Source organism: Heterodontus francisci, chromosome 5 (assembly GCF_036365525.1).
Source record: "Heterodontus francisci isolate sHetFra1 chromosome 5, sHetFra1.hap1, whole genome shotgun sequence".
Classification (NCBI taxonomy): domain Eukaryota; kingdom Metazoa; phylum Chordata; class Chondrichthyes; order Heterodontiformes; family Heterodontidae; genus Heterodontus; species Heterodontus francisci.
In genome coordinates, this window is record NC_090375.1 from 198,027,046 (window position 1) to 198,045,630 (window position 18,585).

Here is an 18,585-nt window from a genome sequence, read left to right on the forward strand (position 1 = left end):
TCCTGTTGTGTACAAGAGAATATATAAATTCTGCAGCATTTATTTCTGTTGTTCAATCATTAATTTTGGTTTAAATGAATGAAGATCCTTCTGGAACAGCTGTAAAGTTTTCATTTTAAAAAAACTTCAACGTACCCATTGGATTCTTTTCTCCTTTAACCTCCTGTGATCCATGTATACACTGCAGCCAAGGTGCGCTGGTGGGGATGTGAGTGATATTTAAACTGGTGGATGAGGTACTGATTAAGTGGGCTGCTTTGTCCTGGATGGTGTCGAACTTCTTGAGTGTTCTTTGAGCTGCACTCATCCAGGCAAGTGGAGAGTATTCCATCACACTCCTGTGACTTGTGCATTGTAGATGATAGAGACGCTTTGGGGAGTCAGGAGGTGAGTTACTTACTGCGGAATTCCCAGCCTTGGCTTTGTGTGGGTGGTTCAAGTTGAGTTTCTGGTCAATGGTGACCCCCCAGGATGTTGATGGTGGGATATTCGATGATGGTAATGCCATGGAATGCCATGTGGAGGTGGTTAGACTGAAATCTAATATGTTAAATTCAGCATCTTGTTTATTTCATCTCTTTTATTCTAATAGCCCATTTTGAGTGCTGCTATTGGAACTGTATGTACTGATTTGGAGGAATACATGGTAATGTGAGAGAGCTGCACTGCATTAGTGCCAATCCCGATCCAGTCATTAATCCAGTGGCCTCACATGCTTGGAATGAAGTAACTCCTCAAAGCTCATGACTAGACGATGGCATCAGCATTCACTGTCAGAACCACTCAACAGACACGGAGGTTAAAGTTAGCAGCTGGTACCTGACTGGCTCATAAACCCAATCAGTTTAATGACCCTGATTACTGGATGCAGACTCTTCCAACTCAGAATTATGAACTTCTGTATAAATTTAAAATGAAAGTAGCATTATTTTGAGGAATGTAGGGAAGTTATTTGCACCAACATTTCTTGCAGGGTTGATTAACTGATTTCTGTTTCACACAGGCCTGGTTGCAGCATGCCAGAAATTTGGGATGTGGAAGATGAACACAATGCAATGAAAACTCCCCTGTGCTCAATTCTTTCCAAGTCTCCTGCTCCTCACTTCACTCCTGTGTTTCAGAATGATGTTTACAAAGTCTTAAAGATAAAGAAAAATCTCAACTGGACATAGAAGACTGTGGTAATTTGCATGAACAGAGGATTTTGAGGACAAGTCTGGTTGAACATTGCTGTGCAGATGAAATATCCCAAATTGCTTGAGGATAGCAACAGGAGATGAAGATGAAAACAAATGTAGACATATGATCTTTGTAAGTGTTTCTTTATAAACAGTATTTTATGTCTTTATGGAGTTATGCATATGTGATTATTTTCAATAAAGATTTTGTGAGTAAAATGTGACGTTTGATCATTATTTGTCCTTGCAAATGTTTTTGGTCATTGCTGTCATGAGGCTATCCACTTTGGTAGGAGGAATAGATGTACAGAATATTTCTTTAAATGGTAAGAGATTTGAAAGTGTAGATGTACAAAGAGACCTGGGTGTCCTTGTCAAAAGTCACTGAAAGCTAACATGCAGATGCAGCAAGCAATTAAGAAGGCTAATGGTATGTTAGGCTTCATCGCAAGAGGATTTGAGTACAGGAGTAGTGAAGTCTTGCTTCAATTGTATAGAACCTTGGTTAGACCATACTTGGAGTACTGAGTGCAGTTTTGGTCCCATTACCTTAGGAAGGATATTATTGCCATAGAGGGAGTGCAACCAAGGTGCACCAGACTTGTTCCCGGGATGGTGGGACTGTCCTATGAAGAGAGATTGGGGAAACTGGGCCTGTATACTCCGGAGTTTTGAAGAATGAGAGGTGATCTTATTGAAACCTACAAAATACTTAAAGGGATAGGCAGGGTAGATGCAGGTAAGATGTTTCCCTGGCTGGGGAGTCTAGAACCAGGGGACACAATCTCAAAATAAGGGGGAAGCCACTTAGGACAGAGATGAGGAGAAATTTCTTTACTCAGAGGGTTGTGAATCTTTGGAATTCTCTACCCCAGAGGCCTGTGGAAGCTCAGTCATTGAGTATGTTTAAAGCAGAGATTGACAGATTTCTAAATACCAATGGCATAAGGGGATATGTGGATAGTGTGGGGAAAAAGGCATTGAAGTGGATGATCAGCCATGATCATATTGGATGGTGGGGCAGACTCTATGGGCTCTATGGTCTACTCCTGTGTTCCAATGCATCTTTCTATCTTGTGTATAATTATTTAATTTACTATCACTTCTCTCCACTATTGCTGCTCAGTTTCCAGCATTTTCTGTTTTTATTTGATTTCCAGCATCTATATTTTCTGAACACTCGGGGGAGGAGAAACTGACCTTTGCCCTCCCCTTGGGAACCCTGATTTTCTTGGATGTGAATGTCAAGAAATAGTAGCACATTCCTGTTTCGACAGCTCGCTGTCCTCCTGAGGGATGGTGTGGGGGGTTGGAGCTTGTGCCTGGGAGTGGCACACAGACTCATAGCAGAGAGTGACTACAGCATGCCCGTCTTCATTGTCCTGGTACTCTGGTCATTAGATGGTCAACACTGGGATACTTAACAATAACTGACAATTTATTGTCATTTATATAGCACCTTTCATAGATGTCTTTCCCAAGCAGCAAATGCGGCACTGAAAACATTAGTCAAATTGTTCTGTCATCCATTATAAAAATACCCGACAAGGTTCACTTGCATCAATTTTTTGAGTTTGTTTTGTATCACTTTCCTTCTTGGATTATCAGAGCATGTGCCAACAGGATAGCCAGGAAACCCGCCCATCAGAAACTCAGTAAAGGATGGATACAAGTTGGTGCCCAGAGTGATGTATCCTGAAACATTATGTAATTCATCCTCAGCCATGGCTTAGTGGGTAACACTCTCGTCTCTGAGTCAGAAGGCTGTGGGTTCAAGCCCCGCACTGGAAACTTGAGCATCAAGTCAAGGCTGACACTCCCAGTGCAGTACTGAGGGAGTGCTGCACTATTTGAGGAGCCATCTTTCAAATGAGATGTTAAACCAAGAGTCTGTGTGTGAGGGATTGGTACTGGGACCCTTGCTGTTTGTAGTATACATTAATGATTTAGATGTGAATATAGGAGGTATGATAAGTAAATTCGCAGATGACATGAAAATTGGTGGTGTCGTAAATAGTGAGGAGGAAAGCCTTAGATTACAGGATGATATAGATGGGCTGGTAAGATGAGTGGAGCTGTGTTAAATGGCATTTAATCCTGAGAAGTGTAAGGTGATGCATTTTGGGAGGACTAAGAAGGCAAGTGAACATACAATGGATGGTAGGACCCTAGGAAGTACAGCCGATCAGAGGGGCATCGGTGTACTTGTCCATAGATCACTGAAGGCAGCAGCACAGGTAGATAAGGTGGTTAGGAAGGCATATGGGATACTTGCCTTTATTAGCCGAGGCATAGAATATCAGAGCAGGAAGGTTATGATGGAGCTGTATAAAATGCTAGTTAGGCCACAGCTGGAGTACTGTGTACAGTTCTGGGCACCACACTATAGGAAGGATGTGATTGCACTGGAGAGGGTGCAGAGGAGATTCGCCAGGATGTTGCCTGGGCTGCAGCATTTCAGCTAGAAAGCGAGACTGAAAATGCTAGGGTTGTTTTCCTTAGAGCAGAGAAGTATCGGGGGGACATGATTGAGGTATACCAAATTATGAGGGGCATTGATAGGTTAGATAGGAAGGGACTTTTTCCCTTAGTGCAGGGGTCAATAACCAGGGGGCATAGATTTAAAGTAAGGGGCAGGAGGTTTAGAGGGGATTTGAGGAAAAATGTTTTCACCCAGAGGGTGGTTGGACTCTGGAAAACACTGCCTGAAGAGGCAGTATTTAAGAAGTATTTAGATGAGCACTTGAAACGCCATAGCAAACAAGGCTACGGGCCAAGTGCTGGAAAATGGGACTAGAATAGTAGGTGCTTGATGGCTGGCACAGACACAATGGGCCGAAGGGCCTGTTTCTGTGCTGTATCACTCTTATGACTCTAACTCTATGTTGATAGATGGAAGACTTCAGAACAGAGCCACCTGGCAGTCAGAGTCTGCAACTCCAATGTGACAATTGACAGCAAAATTGAATGAGGAATGTTGACACAGTAATTTTGAGTTAAATCTTGACACTGGATGTAGCAACTGGGTAACGTTGCTTTTTTTAAAAAAATGTCCAATGTTTTTAATGTCTTTGCGTAGTTGTCTGTCTCTTGGAGAAAGGAAAACTGTGGTCACTGGCAGGTGTTAGCCTTTAACTCAGCCATAGTTAGCAATCCAGATCAACCACTTGGTCAAATAAAACTTTAAATCTGTTTATTGACATTTTTAAATAGGTTAAATAGCCAGTAGGAAGTTTTAGAATTACAGATTTGGCCCCATAAACACAGCTTTGGAACTCAACACTTGTGGAACATGTGAAGAACTGTGATTGCATTGCTCAAAGCACTAGGTTGTTTCTGAAATAAAACCAAAAAGTGCTGGAAAATATTCCAGATCTGGCAGCATCTGTGGAGAGAGAAGCAGAGTTAACGTTTCACGAGTGACCTTTCATCAGAACTGGCACAGGTTAGAAATCTAATAGGTTTTAAGTAAATAAAGTGGGGCGGGCGGGGAGGGGTCGAAAGAGAACAAAAGGGAAGGTGTTGATAGGACAGAGGGTCATAGAGCATAATTGACAAGAAGGTCATGGAGTAAAGGCAAAAGGTGTGTTAATGGTGTGATGAAGGACCAAGTGTCAGTGCAGAGAGGGTGTTAAATGACAGAATAATGACCAGCCCTGGCCAAAAGCATAAGCATGGGGGAAAAAAAGTGGACAGGCACATGGTAAAAAAAAAAGGATGATGAAACAAACTACAATAAAGTGAAATAAAAATTAAAACTAAAAATAAAAAAGTGGGGGCCCATCATGCTCTGAAATTATTGAACTCAATGTTCAGTCCGGCAGGCTGTAGTGTGCCTAATCGGTAAATGAGATGCTGTTCCTCGAGCTTGCGTTGATGTTCACTGGAACACTGCAGCAATCCCAGGATAGAGATGTGAGCAGGGGGCAGTGTTGAAATGGCAAGCAACCGGAAGCTCAGGGTCCTGCTTGTGGACTGAGCAGAGGTGTTCAGCAAAGCGGTCACCCAGTCTGCGTTTGGTCTCACCAATGTCGAGGAGGCCACATTGTGAGCAGTGAATACAGTATACTACATTGAAAGAAGTACAAGTAAATCGCTGCTTCACCTGAAAGGAGTGTTTGGGGCCTGGGATAGTGAGGAGAGAGGAGGTAAATGGGCAGGTATTACACCTCCTGCGATTGCAGGGGAAGGTGCCGTGGGAAGGGGATGAGGTGTTGGGGGTAATGGAGGAGTAGACCAGGGTGTCGCGGAGGGAACGATCCCTTCGGAATGCTGACAGGGGAAGATGCGTTTGGTAGTGGCATCACACTGGACATGGCGGAGGATGATCCTTTGGATTATGGAGGCTGATGGGGGGGAAGTGAGGACAAGGGGAACCCTGTCACGGTTCTGGGAGGGAGGGGAAGGGGTGAGGGTAGAGGTGCGGGAAATGGGCCGGACACGATTGAGGGCCCTGTCAACAACAGTCAGAGGGGAATCTTCGGTTGAGGAAAAAGGAAGACATATCAGAAGCACCGTCATGGAAGGTAGCATCATCAGAGCAGATGCGTCAGAGACGGAGAAACTGGGAGAATGGAATGGAGTCCTTACAGGAGACAGGGTGTGAAGAAGTGTAGTCGAGGTAGCTGTGGGAGTCGGTGGGCTTATAATGAATATTAGTAGACAGCCTATCCCCAGAGATGGAGACAGAGAAGTCGAGGAAGGGAAGGGAAGTGTCAGAGATGGACCTTGTAAAAGTGAGAGAAGGATGGAAATTGGAAGCAAAGTTGATTTTAAAATTTCCAGTTCGGGGGGCGGGAGCAGGAAACAGCACCGATACAGTCATCAATGTTACCGGAAAAAGAGTTGGGGGAGGGGGCCTGAGTAGGACTGGAACAAGGAATGTTTGACATATCCCACAAAAAGGCAGGCATATCTAGGACCCATGCGGGTACCCATAGCAACACCTTTTACTTGAAGGAGAAGTTGTTCAATGTGAGAACAGGTTCAGCCAGGCGGAGAAGGATGGTGGTGGATGGGGACTGGTTGGGTCTCTGTTCAAGGAAGAAGCGGAGATCCCTCAAACCGTCCTGGTGGGGGATGGAGGTGTAGAGAGATTGGACGTCCAGAGTGAAGAGGAGGCAGTTGGGGCCAGGAAATCGGAAATTGTCAATTGTCAAAATGACGTAGGGTGTCAGGAGAGTCACGGATGTAGGTGGGAAGAGACTGGACCAGGAGAGAAGAGATTCAAGATAGGAAGAAATAGGTTCAGTGGGGCAGGAACAAGCTGAAATGATGGGTCTGCTCGGACAGTCCTGTTTGTGGATTTTAGGAAGGAGGTAGAAGCGGGCTGTCCAGGATTGCGGGACTATGAGGTTGGAAGCTGTAGAGGGAAGATCTCTGGAGGGGATGAGGTCAGTGACAGTCCTGTGGACAACTTGTTTCTGACCATGGGTCTGTTGAGTGAATGTCACTCATTAACAAAGAGCCGAGTCAGACTGTCCAGGAACAGTTAATCCCTCATTTTCACTTTTTTTCCAAGCACCAGGGCAGTGGCATCATCAGTGCTCCTGACTGTGCTGTTGTCAGTGCTGGGATTTCATGCAGAACATAGAGCGTGTGCCACGTTCACAGAAAAGTTCATCTTTTCTCAACAAGTAGCAATTTACATCTCATCCACCACATGCAGGATACAGCAAACCTTTTGCCTAAAATTGAGTGGTAGTCAATTTCTTCAGTAGCTTCAAGTTGGATCAATTTCGCACAACCTTCTTAAAGCTAATTTCTAGATACACGATCTTCCAACTAATTGCACTCTTGAACAGGGTGAGAAGCAGAAATACATCGTGCCAGAATATTCCATTCCACTCTAAACAGGGGTAACTGAGAGGAATACCCCATGAAGGGGAGAAATCCCACACCAGGTGGCGTTTATTATTGGTTTTTGAGCGTGGAGTCATATAGTCTTTCCGTGATCAGTGGGTTCTGTAATCATTACATTATTGAGGAGGATGGTGACTGAACGCAATTACAAGTTTATCTGCAAGAAAACGCCCAAAACACACAAAGCCAGACCTTCTTGAGGTTGGACAGAGAATGATATTAATCCAGGAGTTGTAGGGCAGACAGCCACCTTCACTGTTGCTGTCCTCTGATGTTCTGTATTTGAAGTTTCACCCACAACATCTGCCCTGGATCTTGTGTGTCAACCTGTAATTGAGGATATTTCAAACAAGGCAACTGTTCTAATTGACGTTAAAAGGCACTGCCCATCGCTGAGCTCCCTTGTCGTCTGCCTTGGCGAAGGATGGAAAGTAAACAACTCATCTTGACATCAAATAAAAGTCTGTCTTGTTTTAAATCTGTCCACAGACACAAAGTGCAGGTGTCACATTTCTAACATGCTGAAAATCCCTGATGAGGAGAGCATCCACCATTCAAGTTGTTAATTCTTCACTGATGCAGTTGGTTTTCTTCACACTACAGAAACAGGTGCAAAGGCCAACATTTAAATATTAAACACACTGTCTTTTTTGAAGTATTTTAAATGGTATAGAACAGTAAAATAAATGATTTTTGATTGGTTTCAGTCTTTTTTCTCTTTATATTAATTTAAAGGTTCAGTCTGTTTATACATTCAGCAAATAGTTTATATATTTTGTCCACTGGCTAATTATCAATTCGCTCATACTGAAAATATACATGCGCTCCTCTTTCTGTGTTGTAGATACAATGACAGAGCAGTCACCCCCAAGGCTGGTGAATCAAAGAAGCTGCTTTCTAATCATCGCCATCAATCACAAGGTCAGGGGCCCCCAATCGTGTCACCGGGGACATAAGGCCGGTTTTATGCATCGTCCTCCGTGAAGCACCAGGCTGGCTGGGCAATGGCAGCCTGCCACACACGGCTTAGTGCAAGGACCAATTTCATTCCAGTTCTCGCAGGTCTTGGAGCATCCTGGGCCACATGTGTTGTACACAGCACCGTACTTACACTGGGTAGCTGAAAGGAGAATGAATAAAGATTAAAATACCAACACACTATGTGCCATTATTCTGGAGTGCGAGATCTTTCCTTGGTTTCTCCAGGGTAATTTTAGCAATCTTATACTCGGGGAAATGAATTTCTTGGGAAAGCGGAAATTCCAAAGCCAAAGGATTACCAGGTGGGTTAACAGACGAGAAGTCCCAGGGATTTTAGCAGGTTGGTTAGCAGATGAGCAGACCCCTTTAAGACTCACCTGTGTCAGTCAGCCAGGAGTGGAGTTTGTGGCAGGGATTGAAGGTAATGTTCTCAATCTTCCAAATATTTAATTAAAGGACATTTCTGCTCATCCAAGACTGGATGTCGGATAAGCCGTCTGACAGTTTAGAGTCAGCGGAGGGGTCGAGAGAGGTGGTGGTGAGGTAGAGCCGGGTGCTGTCAGCGTACATGTGGAAACTGATGTGTTTTCAGATGATGTTGCCAAGGGACAGTATGTAGACAAGAAATAAGAAGGGGCCAAGGATAGATCCTTGGGCGAATGCCGAAGGTAACGGTGTGGAAATGGGAAGACATTGCAGGAGTTTCCAGACTTTCAAAGCTAATCATCGGAGTGTGAGGAATGTTTGGTTCAATTTAGCAATGACTGTTTCCCCTGGAGAATCCCAGAATGAATGCTCTCACCCCAGGTGTAAGCATCTGCAGGGTTAAGAAAGTTCTAAAATGGGAATTGTGCCCACACTCATTGAATTCAAGAACCTTACAGCCCAGCTGACAAAGTCTGTGGGGGATGAATACACAGGTGAAAGAACGATCTCGAATTCCTGAAACACCCACTCACACAAATTCCCGCCCCCTGCGACAAGAGGTAAAATGTGGACTAAACAGCTGCAGAAAGTTGCTCATTTCCCAGAACTCCAGTGGATTAATGTGGTGAAGTTTACAAAACGCTCTTGCAAGGGTCAAGCAACATTCAGATTTACTCATCTCCTTCTCCATTGCCGTGACCTTACCAAGGCAGCTCATCTCCGGTCTCCAGTGCACGTGAACACCTTCTCTCTGACAGGCTCGCATGTAGGCGATCAGAGACTCACAGTAACAGTTCTTGTGTACTGGACATTCACACATATCTGTGACACACGACCTGTCAGAAACACAACGCACACCTCAGAACACACAGGAGGAGATAAGGAAACAACAATACATGAAAGAATTGACCAACAATATTTAACTTGCCTAAGATGCAAACGTAAGATTCCGCATATCAAAGTACATGAATCTTCTCTCTGTTATATCTTCATTTTTAAGTAACTTCCTTCAATACTTTGTCCTGATGTTTTTCAGATGAGCCATGAAACCGAGGCTACGTCTGCTCTCTCGGGTGGATGCAAAAGGTCCCACAGCCACTGTTGCAAGAAGAGCAGGGGAGTTCTCCCAGTGTCTTGGACAATATTTATCCCTCAACCATCACTAAAGCAAATTATCTGGTGATTATCCCATTGCTGCTTGTGGGATCTTGCTGTGCACAAATTAGCTGCCATATTTCCTACATTACAACAGTAACTACACTTCAAAAAGTGCTTCATTGGATGTAAAGCACATTGGGACATCCTGAGGTCATGAAAGGCGCTATAGAAATGTAAATCTACCTTTCTTCACTTGATCCTCAGTCCTCTCCATCTGGGATCCATGAAGTGGAAACCAGTTTCACAGCCTTTCAGCAAACTGGACTCTGCTCCTGAAACTCATCGCCCAGTTTACCAGTAGCCCAGCCCCAGCATGAGATGTCCCAATTTCTGGGAGATAAAACTACAAGCCGACCAACACAACTCTTTATCTCACCTTCATCCCTGTTCAAATCCCACAATTATCCAGATTTTCACCCCTAGATCCTTATACATGAAGCCTTCCATCACTGCAGCTTCCTGCAACTGGACACTCAGAATTGGCTCAGTCTCGACACTGGTTAGAGCGTCTGTCCCCTTCCTCAGTCTACATCAGGGGTCTGCAACCTGCGGCTCCGGAGCTGCCTGCAGCTTTTTAACATCTCATTTGCGGTTCCCAATCTTTTCATATTAACATGAAAAAAAGCCTAAAAAAATTTAAGTCAAGAAAAATTAGAGCCGTGTTTTTATTGTGGTTATAAAAGGCGAATCACTATGCTACACTTTCTGGTTTCAAATGATTATTATAATAAAAAACATCATCGTTCTCTAAATACACCTGTTTGTGTGGTGTAGCTACACCATGGTTAATGCCTGTGATTTGATGAACAGGTTTTATGGTCACCACCATTATCATTTCTATTATGGCTGAGTTGATAAATTATTCTGAATGTGCTATTAGAAGCTTTTTTTAATTACGCGAATCAATAGTTGAAAAAACTGTCTTAATTCTACACATTTTAAATTATAGTTTGTTTTAAAGATGACTTTACTGACAATATCATAATAAAGTCAAAAAATACCATAACTCAGAATTAGGACTATTTTAATTTAGATTTTTTTTTCTATTGATAAATTCAACACGTTTATTTTATGTATGCAAATTCTGTATGCAAATTCTGTATTCTACCAGAGATACTTGACAATTTGCTGTGGATTTGGTTTAGAAATGACGAAATTTGTCCAATAGTTTTTATTTTCGACAATTTTTTTTAAAAAGGCTCTTCAGGTTAAATAAAAGGTTGCAGACGCCTGGTCTAGGCAGTGGTTTATTGGTTCAGAGTGTCTGTTGGTCCCTCAGTCTAGATATTAGTTTATAGGATCAGACTGTCTGTCCCCTCAGTCTAGACATTGCTGGATGGAGTGGGAAAGTCACTAAATGAATGATAATCTGTTTTCTTGTCCTAGTTGAAAAGTAAAGTCAGCGCCCAGAGCAAAGGTCAACCAGTAAAATTCTAGGCACAGGTGAACCTATTTATTTTAAAAGCCAGCAAAGGTTTCGCAGGTTGGGTTTTATGGGTTTAAATGGACCTTTAGATTAGCAGCATTATTCTGGTATTTTAAGCAGTTGCTGATTGCCACAATTGAAGCCTGTTCACTATCCCGAGTTCCTACAGTAATCAGCAATGGCACAAAACCTGACACAGACAGGAACAGATCCCTGAGATTGCACAGGGGCACAAACAAAATAATCCCGTCCGCATATGAGGAGAAATCATTTCTCCTGTCTGCCCAGATTTCCCATCCTGGGCTCACTCTGCCACCTAGTGGAGAATCGGGACATGGCTTAAATGTAACCAGACGTTTCAGGAATGATTCCTGCAGAAAGGAACTCAAAGTTTCCTCATAAACAAGTTCCAGGCTATTTAGTTCATGACTTGAACAGGAAGAGTCCATGAATTATGAGAATTAATATTTAAACATGAAACCACCTGACCCACTCCACACTCCTAGGAATATGACTTTAAAGCTGTTTTAAAAAAGAATTCAGTCTTTTTTATTAACAGCGTCTGGTCACAGCAGTCTGAAGGAGCTTACAGAGCAGCCTCTCCTAGGCCTGAACTCATGGAACACTGGATGGGCAAACATTAAATGTGAAATAGGAACCTTACACCATCAGATACTGATCACAGTGAAAGAGGAGGTAGTACAGACACTGGATGGGATATAAATTAGATAGGCTGTCTGTACTTAAAGTTGATAAAGTCACCAGGACCGGATCAGATGCATCCGAGGATACTGAGGGAAGTAGGGGTAGAAATTGCGGAGATGCAGGCCACAATCTTCCAATGCTCCTTATATACAGGGGTGGTCCCAGAGGACTGGAGAATTGCAAATGTTACACTCTTGTTCAAGAAAGGGTATAAGGATAAGCCCAGCAACTACAGGTTAGTCAGTTTAACCTCAGTGGTGGGAAAGCTTTTTGAAAGGATAATCTGTGACTAAATTAACAGTCACTTGGGACAAATGTGGATTAATTAAGAAAAGCCAGCATGGATTTGATAAAGGCAAATCGCCTTTAACTAATTTGTTTGAGTTTTTTGATGAGGTAACAGAGATGGTTGACGAGGTACATGGACTTCCAAAAGTCTTTTGATAAAGTGCCACATAACAGTGCTGTCAGCAAAGTTAAAGCCCATGGAATAAAAGGGACAGTAGCAGCATGGATACAAAATTAGTTGAATGACAGGAAATAGGGAGTAGTGGTAAATGATTGTTTTTTCAGACTGGACGCAGGTATATAGTGGGAGTCAGTGTTAGGACCACTACATTTTTCTGATAGGCATTAATGACTTAGACTTGGGTGTGCAGGACTCAATTTCAAAATTTGCAGATGACACAAAACTTGGAAGCATTGTAAACTGTGAGGAGGACAGATTTCAAAAAGACATAGACAGGCTGGTGGAATGGGCGGACATGTGGCAGATGAAATTTAATGCAGAGAAGTGTGAAGTGATATATTTTGATAGGTAAAACAAGGAGAAGCAATATAAAATAAAGAATGTAATTTTAAAGGGGGAGCAGGAGCAGAGGGACCTAGGGGGTATATGTGCACAAATTGTTGGAGGTGGCAGGGCAGGTTGAGAAAGCGGTTAATAAAGCATAAGGGATCCTGGACTTTATAAACAGAGGCATACAGTACTGTCACAGAAATGTTTTTTTTCTCCTCTGTTTAAAACAGTGGGCCTTTAAGACTCTGTTTGGAAACAGTGTGCCTTTCGGACAGAGAGAGAAGTTAGATTCTTGAGAACGGTGTGCTACAGCTGCCCTTGTTTCCTAGGTCACAGCAGGAGAGGGAGGTCACATGGTGTACTGTAACATTTGACTGTGTGCAAAAACCAGCTAAAACCAGCTTGAACCAGGAGATTGGCAAAGCCTGCTTGCCTTGAAGGAAGAGAATTCTGTCAGCAAAAATTCTACAATGAGTTACAGGCTGTGTTAATTGCCTAAGGGAAAAAAACCCTTTAAAGGGAACATTTGTATTGCTGGAAGCAGCAAAATTCCTTTTCTTTACTTCCAATCTAAGAAGTCTTTGCTTCAAGATTGACTCTCTCGTGACTGATTGTGTTTTCTGGAATTCACAGAAAAGTTTCGACTGAAAGACTGCCAATTTTAAAATTCAAACATAGACTTATCATTATACTCCGTGTTGAAAGAACTGTGTGATGCCTTCTGCAGCCGAAGTGCTTTGAATGCCTATCAAGTAAAGACTGTTCATCGAATTCGCGTGGAGACTTTAAATGGCATCTGATTGTTCTCATCTGAGCACCTCATCAACCAGGAATGTTACTCACAAAGACTTGCAACCCATTTATTTATTTATTCTTAAGAAACAGCTAATTTTTTTAAATACTATTTTTAAAACCGGTTAACCATTAGATTTTGAATGTATGTGTGTAAATGGGGGAGTTAGGATAAATAAGAAGTTATAAGGCCTTTAGACAGAAATTTATCTTAATAGTGTTTAAGATTTAGTTTATTAATAAATAGTTAATTTGTTGTTGTTTAAAGATACCTGGTTTGGTCTGTTTTATTCTGGGGGTTAATAAAGTGTTTAATTTGGTTAATTTTCCAGTAGGTGGGAAAATTTTAATAATATGCTGTGACCTGTGGAGTATTGGGACTGAATTGACAGTGCATTACTCCTGCCTCCTGTAAAAGTACAAAGCAAGGAACTTATGTTGAACCTTCACAAAACACTGGTTCAGCCTCAAAAACACAAAAACATAAGAAATAGGAGCAGGAGTAGACCATATGGCCCATCAAGCCTGCTCTGGCATTCAGCTACTTTAGAATCTTTTACGTTTCAATGCGATTACCTCTTATTCTTCTAAATTCCAGAGATTACAGGCCCAATTTTCTTAGTCTCTCATCATTGGCCAACCCTCTCATCCCGGTGATCAATCTAGTGAACCCTCGCTGTACTGCCTCCAATTCAAGTATATCCTTTCTTAAATGCGGAGACCAAAACTGTATGTGATCTCACCGAAACCCTGTACAATTGTAGCAACACTTCCTTATTCCTGTACTCCAATCCCTTTGTAATAAAGGCCAACATGCCATTTGCCTTCCTAATCACTTGCAGTATCTGCATGTTAACTTTCTGCATTCAAAGAACAAAGAACAGGACAGCACAGGAACAGGCCATTCGGCCCTCCAAGCCTGCGCTTATCTTGATGCCTGTCTAAACTAAAACCTTCTGTACTTCCGGGGTCCGTATTCCTCTATTCCCTTCCTATTCATGTATTTGCCAAGATGCCTCTTAAACGTCGCTATCGCACCTGCTTCCACCACCTTCCCCGGCAGCAAGTTCCAGGCACTCACCACCCTCTGTGTAAAAAACTTGCCTCGCACATCCCCTCTAAACTTTGCCCCTCGCACCTTAAACCTATGTCCCCTAGTAACTGACTCTTCCACCCTGGGAAAAAGCTTCTGACTATCCACTCTGTCCATGCCACTCATAACTTTGTAAACCTCGATCATGTCGCCCCTCCACCCCCGTCGTTCCAGTGAAAACAATCCGAGTTTATCCAACCTCTCCTCATAGCTAATGCCCTCCAGACCAGGCAACATCCTGGTAAACATCTTCTGTACCCTCTCCAAAGCCTCCACGTCCTTCTGGTAGTGTGGCGACCAGAATTGTACGCAATATTCCAAGTGTGGCCTAACTAAAGTTCTGTACAGCTGCAGCATGGCTTGCCAATTTTTATACTCTATGCCCCGACCGATGAAGGCAAGCATGCCGTATGCCTTCGTGACTACCTTATCCACCTGCGTTGCCACTTTCAGTGATCTGTGGACCTGTACGCCCAGATCTCTCTACCTGTCAGTACTCCTAAGGGTTCTGCCATTTACTGTATACTTCCCACCTGTATTAGACCTTCCAAAATGCATTACCTCACATTTGACCGGATTAAACTCCATCTGCCATTTCTCCACCCAAGTCTCCAACCGATCTATATCCTGCTGTATCCTCTGACAATCCTCATCACTATCAGCAACTCCACCAACCTTTGTGTCGTCCGCAAACTTACTACTTAGACCAGCTACATTTTCCTCCAAATCATTTATATATACTACAAACAGCAAAGGTCCCAGCACTGATCCCTGCGGAACACCACTAGTCACAGCCCTCCATTCAGAAAAGCACCCTTCCACTGCTACCCTCTGTCTTCTATGACAGAGCCAGTTCTGTATCCATCTAGCCAGCTCACCTCTGATCCCGTGTGACTTCACCTTTTGTACCAGTCTGCCATGAGGGACCTTGTCAAAGGCTTTACTGAAGTCCATGTAGACAACATCCACTGCCCTTCTTTCATCAATCATCTTCGTCACTTCATCCAAAAACTCGATTGTTAGTGAGACACGACCTCCCCTTCACTAAACCATGCTGCCACTCGCTAAAAAGTCCATTTGTTTCCAAATGGGAGTAAATCCTGTCTCCAATAATTTCCCTGTAAGGCTCACTGGCCTGTAATTTCCTGGATTATCCTTGCTACCCTTCTTAAACAAAGGAACAACATTGACTATTCTCCAGTCCTCTGGGACCTCACCTGTAGCCAATGAGGATACAAAGATTTCTGTCAAGGCCCCAGCAATTTCCTCCCTTGCCTCCCTCAGTATTCTGGGATAGATCCCATCAGGCCCTAGGGACTTATCTACCTTAATGGTTTTCAGGACGCCCTCCTTTTTGATAGCGACATGACTCAGACTATCTACACACCCTTCCCTAGACTCATCATCCACCAAGTCCTTCTCTTGAGTGAATACTGATGCAAAGTACTCATTTAGTACCTCACCCATTTCCTCTGGCTCTACGCATAGATTCCCTCCTCTGTCCTTGAATGGGCCAACCCTTTCCTTGGCTACCCTCTTGCTCTTTATATACATTTAAAAAGCCTTGGGATTCTCCTTAATCCTGTTTGCCAATGACTTTTCATGACCCCTTTTAGCCTTCCTGATTCCTTGCTTAAGTTCCTTCCTACTTTCTTTATATTCCTCAAGGGCTTCGTCTGTTCCCAGCCTTCTAGCCCTTACGAATGCTTCCTTTTTCTTTTTGACTAGGCTCACAATATCCCTCGTTATCCAAGGTTCCCGAAACTTACCAAACTTATCCTTCATCCTCACAGGAACATGCCGTACATTCCTTGTACAAACACACCCAAGTCTCTTTGAACATCAATACTACAAGTCTCACACCTTTTAAAAATTATTCTGCTTTTCCATTCTTACGACCAAAGTGCATAACTTCACACTTCCCTGCATTATACTCCATCTGCCATCTTGTTGCCCACTCATTAACCTGTCTATATCTCTTTGCAGTCTCTCTGTATCCTCCCCAGTTTACCTTTCCACTTACCTTGGTATCATCAGCAAACTTAGATCCATTACTCTTTGTCTCTTCATCTAAGTCGTCAAAATAGCTGAGGCCCCAGCACTGATCCTTGCAGCACTCCACTATTTACTGCCTGCCAACTTGAAAATGCCCCGTTTATGCCCACTCTTTGCTTCCTGTCTGTTAACCAATCATTTATCCATGGAGTTCAGAAGAATGAGGGGGGATCTCATAGAAACCAATAAAATTCTAACAGGACTTGACAGGGTAGATGGATGTTATCTACATGGACCTCAGTAAAGCCTTTGACAAGGTCCCTCATGGCAGACTGGTACAAAAGGTGAAGTCACACGGGATCAGAGGTGAGCTGGCAAGATGGATACCGAACTGGCTCTGTCATAGAAGACAGAGGGTAGCAGTGGAAGGGTGCTTTTCTGAATGGAGGGCTGTGACTAGTGGTGTTCCGCAGGGATCAGTGCTGGGACCTTTGCTGTTTGTAGTATATATAAATGATTTGGAGGAAAATGTAGCTGGTCTAAGTAGTAAGTTTGCGGACGACACAAAGGTTGGTGGAGTTGCAGGTAGTGATGAGGATTGTCAGAGGATACAGCAGGATATAGATCGGTTGGAGACTTGGGCGGAGAAATGGCAGAGTTTAATCCGGACAAATGTGAGGTAATGCATTTTGGAAGGTCTAATGCAGGTGGGAAGTATACAGTAAATGGCAGAACCCTTCGGAGTATTGACAGGCAGAGAGATCTGGGCGTACAGGTCCACAGGTCACTGAAAGTGGCAATGCAGGTGGATAAGGTAGTCAAGAAGGCATACAGCATGCTTGCCTTCATCGGTCGGGGCATAGAGTATAAAAATAGGCAAGTCATGCTGCAGCTGTACAGAACTTTAGTTAGGCCACACTTAGAATATTGCGTACAATTCTGGTCGCCACACTACCAGAAGGATGTGGGGGCTTTGGAGAGGGTACTGAAGAGGTTTACCAGGATGTTGCCTGGTCTGGAGGGTATTAGTTATGAGAAGAGGTTGGATAAACTCGGATTGTTTTCACTGGAATGACGGAGGTGGAGGGGCGACATGATCGAGGTTTACAAAGTTATGAGTGGCATGGACAGAGTGGATAGTCAGAAGCTTTTTCCCAGGGTGGAAGAGTCAGTTACTAGGGGACATAGGTTTAAAGGTGCAAGGGACAAAGTTTAGAGGGGATGTGCGAGGCAAGTTTTTACACAGAGGGTGGTGAGTGCCTGGAACTTGCTGCCAGGGGAGGTGGTGGAAGCAGGTACGATAGCGACGTTTAAGAGGCATCTTGACAAATACATGAATAGGATGGGAATAGAGGGATATGGGCCCCGGAAGTGCTGAAGGTTTTAGTTTAGACAGGCATCATGATCGGCGCAGGCTTAGAGGGCCGAATGGCCTGTTCCTGTGCTGTACTGCTCTTTGTTCTTTGATCTTTTAGATGCAGGAAGGATGTTCCCGATGGTGGGGGAGTCCAGAACCCAGGGATCATAGTCGAAGGATACGGGGTAAACCTTTCAGGACTGAGATGAGGAGAAATTTCTTCACTCAGAGTGTGGTGAGCCTGTGGAATTTGCTGCCACAGAAAGTAGTTGAGGCCAAAACATTGACTGTTTTCAAAAAGGAGTTAGATATAGCTCTTGGGTCTAAAGGGATCAAAGGGTATGGGGCGAAAGCCGGAACAGGCTACCGAGTTGGAAGATCAGCCATGATCATAGTGAATGGTAGAACAGGCTCGAAGGGCTACTCCTGCTCCTATTTTCTACGTTTCTATGTAATATATTACCCCCAACTCCATGAGCCCTTATCTTGCCAATTAACCTATTGTGTGGCACCTTATCGAATGCCTTTTGGAAATCCAGTTATACTACATTCACTAGTTTCCCTTTATCTACCCTACTGGCATCCTCAAAAAACTCTAATAAATTTGTCAAACAGGATCTCCCTTTAGTACAACCATGTTGACTTGTTCTAATCATACTGTGCTTTTCCAAATGCATTACTAAGACTTCCTTAATAATAGATTCCAGCATTTTCCCAATGACTGATGTTATGTTCACTGGGCTGTAGTTCCCTGTTTTTCCTCTACCTCCTTTCTTGAAATGCAGCGTAACATTTGCCAACTTCCAATCTGAC

At 43.4% G+C, this 18,585-nt stretch overlaps 2 protein-coding genes across 4 annotated transcripts in view; one reads left to right on the forward strand and one right to left on the reverse strand.

Annotated features, from left to right (window-relative positions):
* The window catches only part of dpy19l1l (dpy-19-like 1, like (H. sapiens)), a 106,429-nt gene extending 105,032 nt beyond the window's left edge, over positions 1–1,397 (forward strand). For all 3 annotated transcript variants that reach the window (XM_068032594.1, XM_068032596.1, XM_068032597.1), the window contains one exon: positions 1,004–1,397. In XM_068032594.1, coding sequence (XP_067888695.1) covers positions 1,004–1,172 — 169 coding nt within the window. In that variant the 3' untranslated portion in view covers positions 1,173–1,397. The remainder of the gene's footprint in view (positions 1–1,003) is intronic.
* A 2,923-nt stretch (positions 1,398–4,320) lies between these two features.
* Positions 4,321–18,585, reverse strand: part of bmper (BMP binding endothelial regulator) — a 113,828-nt gene continuing 99,563 nt past the window's right edge. The window contains exons 14-15 of the mRNA XM_068032598.1: positions 9,153–9,283; positions 4,321–8,160 (exon numbers count right to left, since the gene is read on the reverse strand). Coding sequence (XP_067888699.1) covers positions 7,982–8,160; positions 9,153–9,283 — 310 coding nt within the window. The 3' untranslated portion in view covers positions 4,321–7,981. The remainder of the gene's footprint in view (positions 8,161–9,152; positions 9,284–18,585) is intronic.